This window comes from Lichenostomus cassidix, chromosome 20 (genome assembly GCF_008360975.1).
Source record: "Lichenostomus cassidix isolate B80296 chromosome 20, HeHo_3.0, whole genome shotgun sequence".
Classification (NCBI taxonomy): domain Eukaryota; kingdom Metazoa; phylum Chordata; class Aves; order Passeriformes; family Meliphagidae; genus Lichenostomus; species Lichenostomus cassidix.
The window spans coordinates 4,467,125-4,488,546 of NC_139500.1; the positions used below are offsets into that span (position 1 = coordinate 4,467,125).

A 21,422-nucleotide genomic window follows, 5' to 3' on the forward strand; every position below is an offset into this window, starting at 1 on the left:
AAGGGTTGCCAGTGCTCTCCACTATTAGAAAATTTGCCCTACAGATGAGCAGCAGAGCAGCTTCCACCAGTGAGTGCTGGAGAGGCACTGGGTGCCTTCAGAGCTTCAGGGTATGAGCTCTTGGCAAAGAAAGTGAGCAAACTTCCCTAGAAAAATAGCCTGCAGGGAAATCTGCAGGACAGTGGATGGTTCTTTGGGTAGGTAGCTCACCCTCAGCTCCTTTGGCTGTGGTCACCTCTGTGAAAACCCAGAGAGCAGAAAAAAGGAGAATCTCTCAGCTCTATCCATCAGATTAGGAATTGAAGCTTCAGCAATCATTTATGTAGATGATCCTGATTAAGCAGGAAACGCCCCACAACCTTTTCCCCACCCCCAGATTAGGACAAAATGATGAATTTTTAAAATGGTGATTGCCAGCAAAAAAAACAAAATCTGGAGAGATTCAGCATTTTTTTTAATAGCTGCAAAAATGTCACATTGATATTGGTCTTTTAAAATGATGTTTGACATTTTAAAAGATCAATTTTTGTCGAAGCTAGCTCAGCCCATTAAAACCATTTTTAAAAAGACTCTCTTGCAATTTAAAAAATAAATTCCAAGTGAGGGAGAGCTTTCAAGTGCCCATTCTTGGGAGCAGTTTCACTCTTAGCGTCCTGTGATGAAAAACCACTTTGTCATAAAATTCTCCACCAGTTTTCATCCTCAGGCCCCTTCAGCTCTCTATATGGTCTCTGCCACAACTGTCATCCAACCATATCAAAATGGGTATTTAGGGATGTTCTTCTGAAAACTAATTCCAATGTTTGCAATAAGAGCTGTTAATGTAACTCGGAGTGACCATTGCCTGCAGTATCAGCATCTTCAAAGGCTGACTGACACATTTGAGAAATGGATTTTGTGTTACTCTGCTGACCCCAGACGCTGTGCCAGGGCAGTTCAGAGAGGGGCACAGGCACAGTGCTTTCCATACAACTTCCATAGGGAATAAGGAAAGCTAAATTACAGACTTCATATCCAGATGTGCAGGGGAGCGTTCAAGGAAAATGCATCGAAACGTCTTGCAAAAACTCATTTAAAGTTACATAAATTATTGTTTGCGTTTTCACATGCGGTTATTTTCAAGTCTAACCAGCTGCATCTATTTGAAGTGGCCCTAAATAAATACATCATTACATAAACACAACATTTGTTTGGGATTTTTTCCCAATAAGGTCCGGGCCCTGTTTGCTTCGCAGTGTTGCACAGACTGTGAGAAGGAGGTGTCTGAATTTCAATGGGACATTTTGACACAGAAAATCCCATTCTTAGTATGTTTGGAGTTTCTAAGTCGTATGGTGACAGCTACCTTAAAAGAAGACACAGTAAATAACATGGCACATATTTTGCAGAAAAACTCGAATGCAAGCAGAAAGTCCAAAGAGGTGATCACATTTCATTTCACGTTTTTCACCCCATTTCACTGCATCAAGCCAAAGTCTGGAGTGTGCTGATGCACTGAGCACGTGTTGTGCTGACAGGCTTCCCAGCAGCACTTTGGGTTGCTGTTTTTTGGGAAGGGAGGGTGTTTGCTATTCCAGGAGAGCCCTTTGTCACGATCCGAGGCGATAACACCTCACTCCCACCTGCCTCACGAGTTATCATCTCACAGATCAATTACCTGATAAAGGGTGATGCTCACCAGAGCCAGGCATTGGTTACTCACTGCTGCAAGTCCAGTCCACAAAGTTCAAAAGTCCTTAAGCACCACTGAAGTGGTCTCTAGCAGATCCCCAGGTTTTATAAATGAGAAAATAAACCAAGTGACTCGAGGCGCAGAGATGCTCGTCTGTGCTGCCTCTGTTCCAACCCAGAATAAAACATGAAAGTATAATCTGAAAGACGTGATGTTTTTTTATTGAAGAAACAATCAGAGAGTCACTTATCAGAATCAGGAAACCTGCTTTATCCTTTGTTGCATTATAAATAAGAATTATATTTGTTCTTGGGAAAGAAGCCTGAAGTACACGGCAAGACATTATTATGAGTGACGCACAGGGAGCAACTGAATAAATTCTGCCTGTCTGCCCCATTAGGTGGTTTTGTTTCTTACATTCCTCTGATTCCTTTACCAGGAATGAGTTGTTTTATCATTTCAAAGGTGCACTCAGAAGTGAGCCATGATTGGTTTGCTCATGACTGAATTCCAAGCTGATAGAAGGGAGGATGATGACTGCCAGGAAGGGGAATGAGCTGGGGTCTCCAGGTGTGCCCCAGCTGCTCACTGTCCAGGGGAGCTCTCCTGCTCCAGGGAGAGCACTCTTGGCCAGAGCAGCCCATGGTGCTGTGGAAAAAATGAGAAGGAACAGGGAGATACAAAGGAGAAACAGAAATGGAAGGAAGAGACATTGGTGGGGATAGGAGATTAAGGAGGGTGGGACAAAGGAGTTCCCTTTTTCCACTCTCGTAAACTCTGGCAAAGGCTGTTAGCTCTGGATTTGAAGGGTTGTGGAGAGTGCCATCCTAGATGGAACAACCCACACAGTGCAGCATCCTCTGATGATCCAGGCATCTGTCAGAGCTGCAGGCACGAGCTCTTGGAGCTGTGTGCGCTGGTTATGTCTCGCGCTAGGTGATTAGATGTAAAATTACACAGTATCATCTGAACTTGGAACATAAAACCACTTCCATGCTCTGTCTTGACTGTTCATAATGTTTCTTGGCAGTAGTTGCTGCAGACACCAGCTTTCAATCCTTCCAAATTAAATGTCAGTTGATGGCAGCGCCGTCGTCAGCGGGAGCGTCCTGCTCATCCCACTTCCCCCGGCGCTGGAGCAGCTCTGCACCTCCTCAGCTGGCTGATGAGCAGCTCAGCTGGGAGCAGTTCCGAAGGAGATCTTTGACTTTCCTTGGCTTCCCAGAGGAATTCATAATTATTTCCTCCTTTATCATGGAGTGCAGCTGGAGGCTTCAGCCCCATTAGAACTGCCCTGGTAATTTCACAGTGTGAAATTTACAGCAAACTAGGGACATTAACGTTAAATAAATTTATGCAACAGCAACCCTCACCCAAGTCATTAAAAGTGTGTGCAGTTTTTAATGGATGCTTCAGCATGGCATTTGATAAGTTTGTTAATTTCTTCTCCCAGTCTGTTAAATACATGTACACACACACATTCTTCTGCCAGAGGTATCGGTGAGAGCTGGCTGTGCCCTCGGATGTCACCTCCTTGCAAACACTTCACACATGGCTGTGATCCCAACCTCAGTGGAGTGAGGAGGAGTTGTCACCAAGAGCAGATTTGGGGGGTGTGTGAGAGTGTGGGTCTGTGAGCAACTCCACTAATCCAATTGAACTGTGCAGCGATTCTGAATCATGTCTATTTGAAAAGACAGGATATCATAAAGACTGCTAATATGGTGGAAAATTACATTAAGCTGAGACAAGACAAAGTTGATTATGTGCACGACTAGTGCAGATGTGCCTGGCACTAGTCGTTTCTGCATATTGATTGATCTTAAATACAGCAGAACAGGCGATGGGATGGGGTTTCTATGGTTATTGATTTCGTTTCAGCTCCTTGGGCTGTCATCTGAGGCTTTCAGATTCAACTGCCTTGACCAATACAAGCCCTGATCAGGAAGCTTGATAAGAAAGCAGGCACGGGGCTGATGTCCTGGCCAGAGACAACGTGCTGGGTACGTCCTTTGAGAAGCAGATATTCAGGAGCACTCCTGCTCTTCAGCACAGGGGTGTGGAATTCACTGGGAGGCTGCAGTTGGGCTGCTGGGCTGCCTTGGTGGATGTTCCAGTGTGGGCTGTGCAGGAACAGCCTGGAGAGCTCAGAGGGTCAGTTTGCTGCGTGATCTGCTTCGCTTCAGTTTGCTAAAGGAGCAGACTTGGTTTCCTAATTGTTTAGTTTTGGCTTCTATAAACCTGCTGGAGCAGAACTGTTGTTTTTCCACCTCTCCCACGTTCCAAGCAGCGAAGCTGGAAACAGGAGGTTTTCATCCTGTTCTTTGGTTGTTTTGTCGTTCCTTGGGAGTCTTTATTAAGACAGTTTTCTTCGGTCCTGCTCTGCCTGGAGCCACTGACCTGTGCCACCAGGCAGCCTGGCTTCCAAGGGCTGTGACTCTGCTGGAAAGAGTCATTTAATGGCTTCAAACTGAAAGAGAGCAGGTTCAGATTAGATATTAGGAAAAAAATTTTCCCTGTGAGGGTGGTGAGCCCTGGCACAGGTTGCCCAGAGAAGCTGTGGCTGCCCCTGGATCCCTGGAAGTGTCCAAGGCCAGGCTGGATGGGACTTGGAGCAACCTGGGATAGTGGAAGGTGTTCCTGCCCATGACAGTGAGTGTCATGGAATGGGATGAGCTTTAGGGTTCCTTCCACCCTAGCTATTCCATGATTCTCTGATCATTGGCATGGAGCTTGAAACATGATGTGGGAGTCAAATAAGATGCTGGTTTTCTAATAAACACAGTATTTAGGAGTAGAGATAATTAGACATCTAGCAGTCAATAAAAAGGATTTGTGGATTTTTACCCAGGGAATTCCCTAATATCCCAGTCCTGAGGGTTTGTATGTGTGTCTGGGCATCTCCACCTGCCTTGGCTGCAGCCTGAGCTCTGTGCAGGTGACTCTGCTGACAGAGGTGAGTTCTCACCATTATGGTTTAGTTCTGAAAGGGAAATTTGTAAGCACATTGAGTTGAGTGCATATAACTTACTTTGATTTATGCTTGAGCTGAGGTGAAAGAACTCTATCTGTGATTATGGATATCAAAGACAATATATTGAAATTCAGTTTTATAATGTACACATCATTTATCAAATCTCTGCCCAATAATGCCAACATTTGCTGCACAGAAATACAAAGTGATGGATTACCTGCTTCCCACCAGCTTTCTGAAGGCTGGGGAGGACAAACACAGGATTCTTGCAGAAATGTCAAGTTCAGGCTGGGGAGAGGGACTGAAATCAAAAACCCCAGGGCAGTTAGCAAAATTCATAAGCAGGGTGAGAATTTCAGGGACCTTGCAGTCCTCAAAGGAAACAAGTTTCTTTGTTTCTCACTCTCACCAAGAGCACGAGCGACCCACCTGCTGCAGGCAGAACGTGTCACCTTTTGCAGAATTTGGCCTGGTTTAGTGCCTGCTCTTGAGATGCTGATGAGCTAAAAAAAGCACATTTTTTTTTACATCTAAAGCAGCAGCGATCTGGACTTGGATCTATAACAGCCAGTTCTTGCCTGGAATCTGAAAAAAAAAAAAATAGCTTAGAAATATGAATTTCAAATTAAAACCAGGAAAAAATAAATAGCAGAAAACACTTTTATTCCTTGCTGAGCTTCTATTCAGTTCCTGCTTCCTGTGTTGACAGTGTAAGTTATACTTGGGCAGGAAAAAAAGGAAGCCCACAAACATAATTGCAACCATGTCTAATTAGGCAGAGCTATGTAAATTTAGCGTTTCTACATGATTATAAATGTCAGGAGAGCCTTAGATAAGACATGAGAGTTTTGAGTATCTCTTGTGTACCTAGTCTAAAATGTCCTTATTGCTAATCCTATTCATCTGGAGTTGCTTCCTAATTAGAATATTTATGGGCTAATAAGGAGGTGAACGAGACACTCCAGTTCAGTTCCAAAGGTGAGAGTAGGGATTCATTAGACTCGGCGTCTCTGTTTTGATTGCTGTACAATGTAATTAACATTGTGCTAGACAATCATTTTAGATTTACCTTAACAACAAATGTTGAAGAAGATTCCTGTGGTTCTGTCTTTATGCCTCGGTCTGCAGAAACCAAAAGCAGTGGTGTCAGCAGCTTTGAGAGATTTTGGGGTTCCTGGATGGTTTTTTTCTTGTTTTACTTCTTGAGCTGTTTTGACCTCAGTCTGTCAGTCACTGATGTTTCTGAGTTTTGGCCATGCCAGCTAAAAGTGAATCTGGTTTGCATATTTTATGAATTCGTGTTTTATAGTTTCTGTATCACAAAGGCTGGTTTTATAGGAAATGCTTATTTTGATATTTTGGGGGTTTTTTTTCAGAATTTTCACTCGCATGTCTATAGCCAGTGACCTGATATAAAGCAGAATTTTTAAAGTCAGATACAGTGTAGCTGGTTTTAGGTTATGTTACCATGAAAGCGCTGTGAGTACCTGACATTCAGAGTCTGACTCTCTGATTTTTCTTCTGGAAGGTTCTTCCCCAGCAGGAGCCACACTGAGCCCAGGCACAGCAGCAGCAGCAGGAAAAATTTCAGACAATACAAGGCAATCCTGAGTTCTACCCCATGGGGTTGTAGACCTTACTGATCCACCTCTGTGTGAGGATTTGGGTGCTTCCTTAGTGGGATCATCCCCTCTCTTCCCCCTTGAGGGGAAGCAATGTTCTGTGGCTTTAAAGATGTGATCAGAAAAGTTGTTAAGATGTCAAGTCACGTTACTTCAAGTCTTCTCTGTATAAATTACAGTGAGGTACAGTGATCTCATAAATAATGATAAATATAGCAACATTCTGCTGCTGATGGAAATCATTATCAGCCATTATCAACTTTAATTAATATATTCACATTATTCAAATCCAGGTAGAAAATGTTCTTTGGCGTCAAGTCTGGAGGAGCATGGATTGTGGCTTTTGTGCAGCTTGAAAAGCAGCTGGCAACAGGGAAGCAGCTCTGGGGAAATATTTTGTTTAGACTTAGGGCCCAGCATATTGATTGTCCCATAGATGTCCCCCATTTTCCATGTTTGTGTGCAAGGGCTGGCAGATATCATGTTTTCCAGGGTTCTTTCTTTCCTTGGAGCCTTGCTCCTGCACCAGAAGAGCTTTCTGTTGTTTGTGGCATCTCTGTTGTCTCCGTAGCAACCAGGGTAATGCTGGGGAATACACAATTGAAGATGCTGGGGATGAGTACTGGTAGCAAATGTTCTTTAACATGAAAAATGAGTGAAAACAAACAGAAAATATGGGCTAAATAAACCTCTGCTAGTTCTAAATGGAATGGTTCTTGAAAATTTCCATTAGAACTTAACAGCTCTTTAAATAAATAACCACTATGTCCCCTTCCATCTGAGGGGTTCCATCTGTTGATTGTGTTTGTTTGCTTTTCTCCCATTTTGTGAAAATCCCAGTCCTGCTGCACACCCAGCCCCTGGTGCAGGGCTGAACATTCCCTTCCCTTTGGAAAAGGATCTGAAAACCAACATCAGGCAAACCTACCCCACCTGCCAGTCCAGGAGCAAACCCATAAAACCCTTCATCCACCCCTGGAGTGTGGCCAGAGGCCTGTTTGCAGCTTTCCAGGAGAGAGAGGAGGGTTTTTTACAGCAGGAATTCCCTGTTTATCCACCATGCTCAGCCTGCCCCACGCAGCTGAGGGCAGAGGGCTCTGCTTTCTGCACACAGCAGAGCAGCTGGGAAAACTTCTGAAGAGATGCTCCTCATCCATCTCACCACCTCTGCCCTCTCCACATGCCAGGAGCTCGGCTCATCTCTCCACAGGCAGTGCAGAATCTCCAGGATAATTCCCATCCCTCAGACGTGCACCTTCTAATGTTTAGCCCAAAGAAGGTGCCAGCCAGGATGGTATTTTCTGTTCCAAACAGAGCGATGAAAATGGGATCTCTGTGGTGTGTGCTGTGTTTTCCAAGGGAAAGGCTCCCATCAGTGATTCAGTGGGCTAATGGCTTAGTTAGAGACCTTAATGACTCAAAGGAAGGGCCTGTTAAGCTGGTGTGAGATAGCACTTTGTTTCTGCTGTCAGATAATATATTTCTAAATCTGGACTGTTCTGACATTTCCTATGAGAAAAAAAGAAATAAAAAATCCATACAGCTCCCATTAACCAAGGGAGAGAGGTAAACACTGCCGGTAGTGGGATGAGATAAAACCTTTTCACTCTGGGACACAAATGTGAGTTCAACTTATGATAAAATTAAATACATTTCATGATCTCACCTTACTCCCCACAGGGAGTTAATCCATCTCACAACATTCTTGACACATACTTATCACAGCCTCCAGCTTCTTCTGGGAGAGAGCAGGAACCAGAGTGGTAAATCTTCCATTCTGCCTGAGCAGGATGGTCCCACCAGGTGCACATGCAGCCTGGTCTTGCAGCCCTGCTTCTTCCTTGCAGTGAAGTACCTCAGCTGCTGGTTGTTCTACTTTCACTGCGTGGTTTTGTCTGAGAAGTGGAGGAAATAAAGCAACACACAATATTTACTTTGTGTTAGTTCATACACCACCTCCAGAACCTGAGTGGCTCCACAGAAGCTTAACGTTGCATGCTGCTGTACAAGTAGGAGAAATACTAATTTTCTTTTCCAAAAGTACGTATCTCGCCCGTATTTTGGAGAGCATTAAACTTAGAATCTCATCAGCTCCTTCTAAATCTCCTGCAGGGGTAAGATGTTAAACTGGATTCGGAAGAAAATACCAGTGTGGTTTTGGGGATGTTGCCCTGGAGTTGTACAGACAGCTGAGATTTTGGAGCACGGACCACGGATGAGATGATTTCATTTGAATTCCACATCACAACCAAAGCAAAAGTAGTTAGTTTTGAGGGAATTCTTTATCCCACAATGTCCGCTTTCCCTTGTAATTGCCCGAAATTATTGGTACTGGAGTAAGAACTATTGTGTGCAGCTAAGGTAGCCTGAATAAATTCCACACGTGGTACCTGAGGTGGGATAACACACCCCAGGTTTAAGGGAGGTGATGGATGGCACAAAGCAGATCCTGTGCAGGACTGTAAATCCACACCCCAGCTTGTCTCACAGCAATTTTTTTATATACCTGTATCCTTACTCTGCAGTTACATTTTTGGAACAGTTCTGTCACTGAGCATAAAGTGATGAATCGCTGCCCAGACCTTACAGGGGGCAAAAAGTTTCTTTTTGCAGTATTTCTGCTCAGGGAACTGGTGCAACTCAGCAAAAGGACTGTCTTGCACATAGAAACAGGTCTGAGCTGAGGGTGGGGGGAAAAGAATTAACATTGTGAGGGTGGATTTAATCAATACAGTTTTACTTCTGTGCATAGAGGAGGCTTAAAACTGCATTCAGCATCTCCAACTGGGCTCTCCAAACTAATGAATGCCTCTGAAAAAAGAGTGTTAATTCCTCTGCCTGTTCCCCATTTGAGAAACAAGAATAATTCTCAGCTTGCAGAAGTTTAATGAGTATGAATTTGTCAATATTTATGCCTACAAAGAAAATAAAATATGCTGGCATTATTTATAGCATTTCCGTAAGCTCGTCAGAGCAGCATCATATATGATCAGGTCATGGGTTAACAAGGATTAATTATCTTGGCAGAATTATGCTTTGCAATTTTTCATTTCAGTCTGTTACTTTTGAGTATTTGATAATGTAGCCTACTAAATTCAGGGTCATTTTGCTTCTTGTATGAAATTCAGCACTTCCCTACATAAATGTTTTTTAAGAGGAAATGTAGCCAGAATTGGAGAGAGCTGAAGTGCTGAAATTCCCTCTTGCAGCTAATAGCCAAGAAACTGCTACATTCCCCCAGTTTCGTAACTGCAAGAATTGCATTTCATCACATAAAGGTGGTTGGCAAGTTCCTCTTTCATACCTCGTGGCAATGTGAAGTTAATTCCATATTACAGGAGCCTGAGAGGTTGTCAGGGGGGTCTCTACGGTGCCAATTCCTTTATAAAATTTCCCCTGCTATGGTGGAACCTGCTCCTGGTCACCTAAAGGCCTTTGACACTTGCAAAGATCCCTGCACATCCCTTAGATGACAGAAAGCAGAGAAATTAAATGCTGCTTGATTAAGGCCCTGATCTGAGAAAATTAAATTGTGCCTTCAATTATTGCAGTGGCTTGTGGCTGCTGCTCCATCCTCTTGTCATACACAGTCACCAGAAGGGGCCCAAGGTACCCTTCCAAAGGTCTCCCTGTACAGCTGGGACAATTTGGGATTATCAAAAATCCTTCTTGGTCCACTCCCTCCCCTTTCAAATTAATAAACAGGGCATTTAATTTCACACTCCACATATCAATCTGCTTCTCCTGGAGCTCAGCTCTGACCAGACATTCTCCTGCACTGACATGGAGCAGCGACTGCTGTCTTTGGAGTCTCACCTGGATGTACAGAGACTCTGCTAAGGCAGATCTGATTAAGGCTGACAGGCTCAGTATGGGAAGGAAAACGTTGCTGCTCATCCCAGCAAGCTCTGGCAGTGGCACTCTGCCAGCCTGGCGTCTCAGTCATTTCGTTTATCAGCAGTTTCTCCGTTTATCATGAAGTCATTTGTTGCTGTTCCTCACTTCCCCAGTTCTGTCTCTTGTCTGGAGCCCTCTGAGCAGGCAGTGCATTGAGCTGTGCTCTCCAAAGCAGAGGGCAGTACCTGGAGAGCAGTGAAGCCCCAGTGGAGCAGGGCCATGGCACCCTTCAAAAGGCATCTGCAAAGCCCCTGAGTCACCAGGGTTTTGGGTTCAGACCTCACTGTGCCATTTCTCTGCTGAATCTTTGAGTATAATTGGACCCAAAACTAAGTTTGCCCAAATGCCCTGCAGCCACTTCCTACTGCAAACCCATGATGGGTCAAAACAGCAGTCAAGATTTTCCTGGGATCACTGTTTCTCATTCCCCAAAAGCTGTACCAGGGAGCAGTGAGTGCTGGCAATGATCAGGAAGCTCCATGGGAAACCTTGTGCTGTTCAGACTGCTCTCTGCAAATAGTTCTTAGTTTTGGTGCCCTTTGTTTTGTAAGAGTACACATAATTACCCATTTGTGGCTTCACTCAAATCCATTAATAGAATGTTTAATAAAAAGTCATTCTTTTCTATTTGTCTAATACAACTAGATATAAACATCAGGATCATTAGCTTGTAAAGATAGGTGATGCCTCCTTCTGAAAAGTGTAGCACTTTATCCTCCATTAATCCTAGATCTTGCTCAGTGAGTGATTTGTACCATTGGAGTAATTGTAGCTGTGTAGCATTTGATAAGTTATCACAAACTTTATCACTGTATTTTGCTCTGGATCTAAGTGTTTTTTCCATCAGATTCAGGCTGAATTGTAGTCCTTCTTCTACCCAAGACACAGAACAACAATCAAGTATTGATTCAACTGCATGTCTTCATTTCCCGTGTGTTCTATCTTTAACATCATTACTATATACAAAATTAACAACATCAAATATTGCTCTTGTTCAAATGCCTTTGTTTCTTGTCATGGGTCAGAATTTCCAGCCAGAAAAAAAAAATCCTTCACCTACAGGATAAGCTTTCAGTTAATTTTCCCACAGCATGGTAGATCTTTTCCTTTCCCCCTGTTTTCACATAGCTCTTTTCCAAGTCAGGGAAACAAAGCCATTGCAGACAAAATGACAAAACCCCCTTTACTATTTCCAACTTCACAACCAAACTGAATTTCTTCTCCAGAAGTTGTCAATCACATTCTCCCTCAGCAAATCGACAAAACATGACCCTGCCCATACTGGGTGAAACAGCTCTTAAGAGAAATACAATAGGGAACATCTCACATTAATCTCTTCTCCGTTATTTGACTGTTTTCCACTAACCTTTCCTTCTGCCAAATTTAATTAAATCAGCTGCTTTTGTGGCTATAACCTGCTCTTTCACTGTTTGGACATTCCCTTCAATTCATAAGGCACAGATGATATGCAGCCAGCAGGGACTTAGCCAAGCTATTTTCTTAAAATAATTCTCAGCACTGAGTAACGAATGACACCAAATGAGTTTATTTTATCCAGACCATAAGGAGTCAACACAGTACAGATGCCCCAGACTTGTGGTGTTCTCCTGACTGCCAATAGTTTTAAAATCCAGGATCCTAATGTTGTACATACCATGTGTATACATACAGGATTAGACAAAATGGTTTGAATATATTACATTGATTTTAGGTTTTTTCATTGCTGCACTGACAGGTTTTAAAAAATCTCGTGTTCCTCAGAAGAAAAAGGTCTGGCTACAGCAGTGGTGTCATGAGTGTGGAATTTCAAGCTTATCTGCAAAAATGAGACCAAGTATAAATAATCAGCAATATTATGAATATTTATTCACCTACACTGATCCTGCTGATGATCTTTTTCAAGCTTCCAGCCTGACAGAGCTTAAAGAAGAAGGCAGTTTTACCTGAATTGTGAAAGGTTTTTCTGCCTCTTTCTAATCAAGCGTGATAGACCAGAAAACAAATCAGGCTGATAAAAACAGAAGTCAGGCTTACAAGAAAAACAGCTGTAGCAGCTAAATGGCTTAAAGCAGAGAAAGTAGGAAAACAGCATGTGGGGCTAATGATGGGTGGTTTTCAGGTTTCAGAATACATTAAGGCATTCTCCCTGTTTATTAAATTGCTCTGGCAGCATTTGACAGCAAAGGTTTTGTGGATTATAAGAGTGCAATGGACATAACTAGGATATTTTTTTTTATCCCAAAGCCTGGCCTTTGGGTAATCACCAAGAAGTTACACGCTGTAGGAGAAATTTGCTTTGCACAAGTCCAAAGAAGGTTGTTTTTTACTTTAAAAAAAATGTTTCTGAGATTGTTGTTTACTTTCCCTTCTCTGCCTAGAGATTTTGAGTTTTTTCTGTCTCAGCACTCATTCCTTTTGTCAGTAAGTGGCAGAAACCACCTGGAAGCAGCATCAATTTACTGCTGGCATATTTACCAAAGGGCACCTCCCTGCAGCACCAGTTGCTGTGTGACCACCCAGATGCTGAACTATTGCTCCTCTCTCCCTGCCCAAGAAAAGCCAAAGGTAATTTCATGGTTTTACAGAAATTGCCTCAGCCAGAAGTTAGAAGGCTTATTCCTCAGGTCTCCTTTTAAGTGCTCTTAGTGAGATGACCTGGAATCTCTGGGGCAGAAAGGCTGCAGAGTTTTGTTGGGAGTTGGGCTGGAGGTGGATCCTGTTCCTGGGAGATGCAGGTGGCACCAGCTCTGCCAGTGCCCTGAGCAGAGGGGAGAGACTGGAAATGGGAATTCTGCAGCCTCCTCATCCCAGCATCCAAGTGCTTCAGCCAACAAATAGATTCCTGTTCCTGTATCGCTGTTAGATAAGAAAGAGTTTTAATTTCATTTTGAAGTGTTATTTGCAATTTCTCTGACGCACAGAGAAATTAAATGACCTGCTAAAGGTCACTTGGAGAGGGTTTGGGAAAATGCTAAAGGAATCCAGGTCTTCCAAGCTGCAGCCTGCAGCCTTAATCACAACCCTCCTCTGTTTTGGCACAGTGGCTGTAGTCAGAATCGAAATACATTATCCAAGATATTCATCACATCTCTTTTTTTTAATGAAATTTATCTGTAGCTCATGCCAATTCACTGCCATCCCCTTGCATGACTGTCAGAAGCAGGTAATTCAGTTTCCTTATTACCCTTCTGCTTCCTAGGGGATTAGATCTGATCTGCAGTTTGGATCACTGAAGAGATTCCCATTTCTAGTGATTCTGTGGTTCTGATGTTGGTATGAAATGAGAGAACCATATGAGAAGCTCATTAACTGACAGTCTCTCTAAACAGCAAAGTTGATACTCTCCAAGGACAGAGATACTGTGACAACAGAGTTTCTGACAATAATTTTTATAATAATTCTGGCAGTAGTTTTGAAGTCAGCTCATAGCACCTGAGTAACTTCATTCAAGTTTTGACAAATGCCTGTGCTCAAATATCAGATAAGAACTGTCGTGGCCTCTGTTGCCCACTCTGCAACTCAAAATCTGGAACAAGTATCAGGTTAATAACAAACCCTACCTTGCTGTTCACCTTGGACACAACACACTCCTAAACATGCACAAGTGGTGGTCAACTGGGGCCAGAGCCTGGCAAACCCTCTGCAAGGTGTGTTTGGGTCACTGTACTGTTTTGGTGGATGTATTTCCCTGTATGCCCCTTTCTTTGGGCAGAATTGCTGCATTGAAATTCCACTTTTTCCACTGCAGCTTGGGTGTTTTTGCCTTGATAGCCCAGGCTTGGTGTCTAATCCCTTAGGGCTAAAAGTAAAAAAAAAATAAATAAGTTTCTATCTCAGATGCATGTGGTTACAGCATATTGCACTCAAAGCACCTCTGCTCCAGTTTAATACAGCACAGCATTGCTGGCACCAGGCATTGTTAAGAGAATCATTAAAATGATCCATCAGGATCCCTGGTCTGTGTTACCATTTCCAGTTATTTGTCCGCCATGGGTTGGTTTTGTTTCTTTTTTCCTTCTTTTTTTCCTGATTCCGTTTCAGAGCTGTTGAGTGTGTGGAGTTCCTATTTCTGAGCCTCCCTGTGCATCCCTGACAGCTGGCAGCTCTCTCTCAGAGCTGAGATGCTCAGTCCACAGCCCTGCTCCTGGAGCTGTTCAGCACCCTGGCACTCACCATCAGATGAACTGGAGGAGCAATTCTGTTTGCTTCACATCCCTTCTGTCTGGGAGGTTCCAGGGAGATGTGACCAGGATGCTGCAAGGTTTTGGGATGCCTGCTGGATCTGCTCTGTGCCTAGTGCAGGAAAGGTTTCCACTTCACCACCTCCTCTGTCTGAGTGACACAAGAAAAGGCAGCCGTGGGCAGCAGCCACTGAACTGTTTGGTCTCACGCTACTGAAAGGCCAAACAGAGTAGACTCCTGAAAGGCTTTCTGGCGTTCTTTGATGTGATAACCTCTGTGTGATAAAAAGATCATATTCGCTTTCTTTCAGGTAACTTTTAAAGCACTTCCTCAGGCTTTCATAGGAAAGCTCAGCTCGCTGATGCTGGCTGTTGTACCCACCACCAGAGGCTGTTTTGCTTTCTGAAGCTGCCACACAAAAGAGGAAATAGCTGCTAAAAGCTGGAGCAGATTCCATTTACACTCATGTGTGAGATTCAACACCTGCCCTGGGAGAAGCTGGGAAAGTTATTGTGTGTCTGGTGGTTCCAAATGGGTTAAAAGGTGCAAATTATAACACATTAATATACTATCTTAAAGTGCAGTAACTTAAGAGAGAATGTTTTATGTAAGAAGCCAAAAAGTCAAGGTTTATCAAAGGCTCTGCTCAACTCTGGCACAGAGGTGAAGCTCACTCAGCACCACCACCATCTCTGGGGGAGCTGGAATAGGTTCTGGGTGCTCTGGGTGTTCTGTGAAAGCTGCACTCTTTCCAGAGCTTCCAGAATAGGGCTTTCTGCTAAAAATCTGTTTTTATTTAACCAAGGCTAAGTAGGGAGTATTAAGGGATAGATGCTTTGAAAGCTTTGCCTGTGAGCTTTGTGTCAATGTTGGCTAGTTAGGTCTTTTGGAAAAAGTATTTCTGCTGGAGTCAGGTGAATGTTTGGGGGGAGTTTGTTTCTTTGTTTTTAAATTGGTTTCCTGCCTCTGGTGCAGTATTTATTAATGGTATGTTCACCTTCTCTGATACCCAAAAAACTGAACATCAAGACTTCACTAGCATGCAAAGAAATTATTTAGAAAATAAATGACAAGAATATCTCATATTCATCTCATTGGTATTGCAAAATTAAGGGGAGATGAAAACACACGTAGATACAAAGATGTGAGGACAGCCACAGAAGAAAATAGAATTTAGATTTTCTATCTCCTCCACCAATAGATTCTAATGCTGTATAATAATGTAGGATGCTAATACATCCTACATCCTGGTAACCTTATTTGCTTTACCAGACGTGATGCTAAAATTAGCCAGTCATACATTTCCCAGGAAGTAGTAATTAATTGGACAATATTTGTACAGAGCTTTGAAAATGTAGGTCCTAATTTTGCAAACCCTTTGTCCATAATGCAGATTAATTTAATCACATAATTACTGCATTTCTGGACTTTGGTATACACAGTTCCCCAGCTCGTGTGTGATGTATAATAATTGCATGTGTAAAGTGGGAATAGCCACGTTTCTCAAATGCTGTGCATGCCTGTTGGAAAATTGGGATCACAGGTAGCACTTCATTACTAGGACGTCATCTCAAAATACTTTGTTCTTTTCTACTCTGTCTCTGAATATGATTTACTCTTGTTTATACCCTCTCTCAGCAAGACTGTGCTCAGCTCAGCCAGGGATTTGAGCCGATGCTGTCTGTGCCAGCCTCTGTCTCGATGGGGAGAGCCATTGCAATAACTGTAATTTTGTTTGGGGCACCTGGTCCTTTGTGTGTGCCAATGGAATGGGCTGGCTCAGTGATAACCATCGGTGTTAAGCCTTAAACCATTTTCACGTGAACATTCTGTGCCATTTTGGACTGAAAGGGGTTTTCTTCTTCTTCTTTTTAGAAAGTTGTTTGTACGCAGAGAATGCGGAGAGATCTGCCTTCTGCTTTAGCTCAATTTGTCATGATTTCTACCTCTAGACCAAGAGGATTTAGCCTTAATTTAATACATTCTTTTTCTCCCAAGACCCTGTATTAGATTGCTCCAGCATCTCACTCCTTCAGTGGTGAAGGACCTCCTAATTTCCAGCCTAAATTTATTCATGGCCGGTTTATACCCATTTGTTCTTGTGTCAACATTGTCCTTTAGTTTAAATTGCTTCTTTGCCTTCCTAGTGTTTATCCTCCTGATGTTATTTATAGACAGCAATCATATCTGCTATCAGCCTTCATTTTGCCAGACTAAACAAGCCCTGCTCTTCCAGGCTCTTCTCCGCTGATGGGCTCTCCAGTGCCAGCACCTGGTTGGATCAGGAGCTCAGCAGTGAGCACAAGGACCTGGCTTGTGCTCAGCATCCCCATGAGCTCTGGGTGATTGGCACAAGGAGTCAAGATTGCCAGATGTGCAGGGCTAAGAATTGCACACAGGGTGTTTGCCAGATGTGCTTGTGCCCTGCTCGGCAGCAGAGAGCTGGTGGGACGAGGGGCAGCCCTCCTTCCTTGTGTCAAATAAAACAACTTCCAGAAAAGTGGGGTTTTTATTGGCCCCTTGCTGTGTTATGCTGTATTTTGATCTATTAAATCACATCTTTTTCTGTTATCTAATTGCCAGGTTGCCCTTCTTCCTGATGCCTTGACAGGCTTACCTAAAACAGAGGTTAGACAAAGTTAAGAGAATAAAAAGGCAGTTAAATTTATTGCAGTTCCTTCAAGGTGCATTCAGGGTAGGCAAAGCCTACTCGAGAGGCTGCACCCAAAAGGGACCCCAAATCATGAGTTTTTCATACTTTATAAGTACTGTCTATTTATATATTGAGCCTTAATCCTCCAACTACAGCTTCAGGTGATGATGTCAATTACTCCAAGTTTGCTCCCCCCAATTCCCTGTTGTTTACATATTTTGGGGCCCTGGGGCAGCAAAGTATCCTTGGATTTCCAGCTTAGAGGAATTATTTTGTCTAAAAATGCTGAGAACAGAAGCTTTAACATTCTATATGGAGTCCAGAGCCACACCTAAAACTACAGATATACAAAAAATACAGGGGCTAAAATCCTAAGGCATCATTCCAAGCTGCCATTCCTCCTGCACTGCTACCTTTTTAACCAAGCCCTTGACTAATTTCCCATTAACCAGCTTAACAAATTTCTTCAAGTAATTCCCATCTTCTGGAATTTAGCTGATGTGTTTCTGTGGGGCACTGTATCAGATGATTGACAGCAGAGCAGACAGATTAGATCTGCCACAGTTCCTTTAATTATTCCTTCATAATTTTTTCCTTCAAAAGTCCTTCTTAGTTTTTAGGTCAGACTAAAAGCTCTGCACTTATCAAGATGAGGTTTTTTTCCTCGGCTGAAGTAGAAGCAGCACATTTGCTTTGCTGTAGCATGAAGATTTGTTAGATTTATTAAAAATACTTAGCACAGGACCTCCCACAGGCTTCACTGGGGCTGGATTTTTGGTCTTGATCCCCTTGGGTCACAGGCTCATTTCCTGAGCTCCACAGCATCACCATCAGAGCAAACATACAGTAAATGTTAGCAGAACTTTGGTTTACCTCTATGCTGTGGTTCCTGCCCTGTGCTATTTAAAATGTCATTTTTGTAAAGAAAGAGAATAGGAGAATTATTCTGTATGATCAAAATGCCATCGAGAAAATGTCTCTTGAGCTTGGGGGCATGAGGCTGCCTTTTTTTTTTTATAGTCATAACAATAATAATACTATTAGGACAACAAACTGAGATGCCCCTGGAGATGATGTGACAAATTGGAAGGACATGCTGAAATTGAAATTGATTGAATAGTTCAATAAAATCAGCTTAATGCACAAAAGCAAAAAGATTAGCTAGGGAAAAACAAAAAATCAGTAATTTGTTATCTGCTGGGGCCAATCTCACTGGAGATTGAATTAGTTATAAACTAAAACTAGGCACTTGAAAGGAGCACCCTTATGTGCCCACAGTGCTGGAGCCTTTCAGATGGAACTGGATGTGGATGGCAACCATGTGCCTGAAGGTTTGGCAGATCAGATTTCAGATTTTTTCCATTTGGTGGACTCAGCAATGTTGGATTTATGGCTGGACTTGATCTTGAAGTTCTTTCCCAACCAAAATGTTTCTATGGTTTCATGCATCTGAGTTCTGTACAGCTTCCCACACCATTCTCCATGTCAAATTCCACTTCTGCTGTGTTCCTTTGCCATCCTTCCCTTGTTTCTATCTTTGAATTCTTCCCTTGTTTCTGTCCTTGAATTCTGGCCGTTTTCCATCTCCTTTTTTTTTCTTTTTTCTTTTTTTTTTCTTTTTTTCTTTTTTTCTTTTTTTCTTTTTTTCTTTTTTTCTTTTTTTCTTTTTTTCTTTTTTTCTTTATTTCTTTTTTTTCTTTTTGTGTGTGTGTCATGCGATCTAATCGATACCTTTCTTTTAAACTTCTTTAATCCAGTGTTCTGAATTTGTGTGGGATTTTTTTATTAACACTGCTACAGAGCTCAGTGAACAGTGCTCTGTTAAACAAAACAACTGTTTTAAACCCGGGGTCTGTGAGTACACACACAATGTGTTTTTCTCATTTTTGTGAAATCTGCTGCTATTTTATTTTAGGTATCCTCCCCCCTTCTATGACTTAAACCTTCTATGATTTAAACCAAAGTATTTGGCCTGTTAGGGAATACTTCCATCTGCCTCCCAGGTTGTCTATAACAGAGAATAAGGAAGGAAAAGCTAAATATGAAATAGAAATTATGTTCGCTAATAAGGACATTTCAGCCTTGTGCAGTGCTTTACAAATGGAGTAATGAATGGCACCTTCTTGCATGAGGCAAAACAAGGGCTAACAATAGTTTCTCCCTCATGTTTTATTATACAAGATAGGAAGAGATAATGAAAGTGCATTTCCATAATATATTCCAGTTGCAAGGTGCTGATGGATCCCTGAGTGTGATGTCTTGTCAATTTAGCAGGTCAATTAAAAGCCCTGGAACCAAGATAAAGCTAAAATTCAGATCTCTTATTCTGGCAACTCAGAAGAACTAAAGAATTGAGCCAATTACAGCACTTCAAGGATGTTTATATGGGAATAAAGAGACTAATTGACCGATTTCTTGCCCTTTGAAACTTCAGAGGACGTTTGACATTTTTCACACACTTGTGGCATTGGCACCTGGAAGGAGCAGCACTGAGTGCCTCAGCTGTGCTCTGGGAGTAGTTGGTCTCTCCTTGCATCACAGTCCCTCCACTTGACTTCACAAAAAAGCTTCTCCTGCATCAAATTCTGCCTCCCCTTGGTTCACACACCTTCTGGGCTCTCTGATGTGCCACCTGCAGCCTTAGGGAACATGTTGAGATTTTGGCTGGGTCCTCCCCTGGTTCTCCTGCATCCCTTTGCCCATATTTCAGGAGAGGAGCTTTGCTTCCCAATCTGCCTGAGCAGTGCTCTGTGAGCACGACACGTAATCAATAGTAAATTCTGCAGATCTAAATGAAAATTTATTGTTGAGGCCAGTTGTAAAGATTAGGAGAGTCTTCTCAGTGCAGGCAGATATTCGTAAATAAAGAGACATCCCAGGGAGATGTGTACACATGCAACATCAGATGGCCTCTCCTGTTTTATCCACATTTATTTTCCAGTTGCATTGACTTACAGCATCCTTTAGAGCTTCACTGTGTGATTTTTATGGCTGGCACTGTGAGGTTTTTCCTTCGAGAGTTGTGTTGTAGGGGGTGCTCAGGAATTTAAATTAGTTCTGCCGAGCTGCTGTTTATTGCGTTGAATTATTTTTTTCTTCCGTACTGGACTTAAATTCTCCTTATTTACCAAGATTGTGTTAAGGATTGAAACATGGAGAGCATTTTAATGCTTTGTGGGTATCAAACTGTGTGAGCAGAATGAGCTGGAGGGCTGCCAGACAATGTTGATGTCAATTTTGGGGGTATGATGTTCGTAGCAATGTTTTCAGTGAAAACACATGAACAAAATTTATACTGGTTTTCAGCAGACGGAAGCTAATGTTGCAGAAAATGCTTAAAAGTTAATAAAAATGTCAGCTTCAACCAAGAAATTTTGCCCATAAGACTTTTATTTTCCCATGAGACAAGTGATGTCCACCAAGCTAGGCAAAAATCACTTCAAAAACGTTGCTGAAAATTTTATTGATCTTTTTTTTACTAACATTTTTAATCCAATTAACTTCTTAGCCTGCTTAAAGATCCCACTTGTATATGGAAAATAAACCAAAGCATTTTACAGGATGCGATTTTGTTTCTCATCTTTTCCCTTCTTTTTTTTCCCCCAGAAAGTTCAGCAGTACATCGTCATTGTTCAAGCAACAGATATGGAAGGAAATCTCAACTATGGTCTCTCCAACACGGCCACAGCCATCATCACAGTGACAGATGTGAATGACAACCCCCCTGAATTCACCACCAGCACCGTGAGTATCCACACATCAGCAGGGGAATGCATGGACAGGGAGTTTGTAGCTCATGGATGTTGAGATCTGCTGTCTCCCCAAGCTGGCTGGGCAGATAGGAGGAGCTTTGATAAAGACTTTCAGGGGAGAAAAAGGGAAAAGACTGATTCATGAACCAGCAAAACTGTTTGGTGGCTGATGTGGCCAAGGCACTAAAGGAGCTGAAATAACGTGGCAAACAGCCCATGTCTGATTGCACCAAAGAGGATGCAGTTGTTTCACAGCAATTGGCTGTGGACATATCAGAGTTATTAATACTTATGAGTGAAATCCTGAGCAGTGAGAGATGTTTGGGGTTTATAGCTCGGATATGATTTCAAGAGGGCTGTAAGTACTGGAAATGGTAACAGGTAGCTGGTGAAATTTGTATTTCACTGATAGCTCTAACAGATGTATTTGTGTGTGCTGGCAGTAAATGTGTAGACATTCTTCAGTACATCTGGTTTTAATCAGTTAAAGATTTTTCTTATATTTTATTAGCACAGTCTTCCTCTCTTCTGTTCTGATGTGTTCCAAGGTATTACTGGAGAGCCATGGGAAAAAAAGCAGAAATTGCAAATGACAAATTTGTAGAGCTGGCTAAGGTAAAAATGAAGAATTGGAAGGTGAAATGATGTGGTCTGGTTCATTCCAACCTTC

At 42.5% G+C, this 21,422-nt stretch overlaps 1 protein-coding gene across 1 annotated transcript in view; it reads left to right on the forward strand.

The window, feature by feature from the left end:
- Positions 1-21,422, forward strand: part of CDH4 (cadherin 4) — a 406,749-nt gene that overhangs the window by 345,540 nt on the left and 39,787 nt on the right. The window contains exon 8 of the mRNA XM_085079451.1: positions 20,607-20,744. Within this exon, the coding sequence (XP_084935577.1) occupies positions 20,607-20,744 (138 nt within the window). The remainder of the gene's footprint in view (positions 1-20,606; positions 20,745-21,422) is intronic.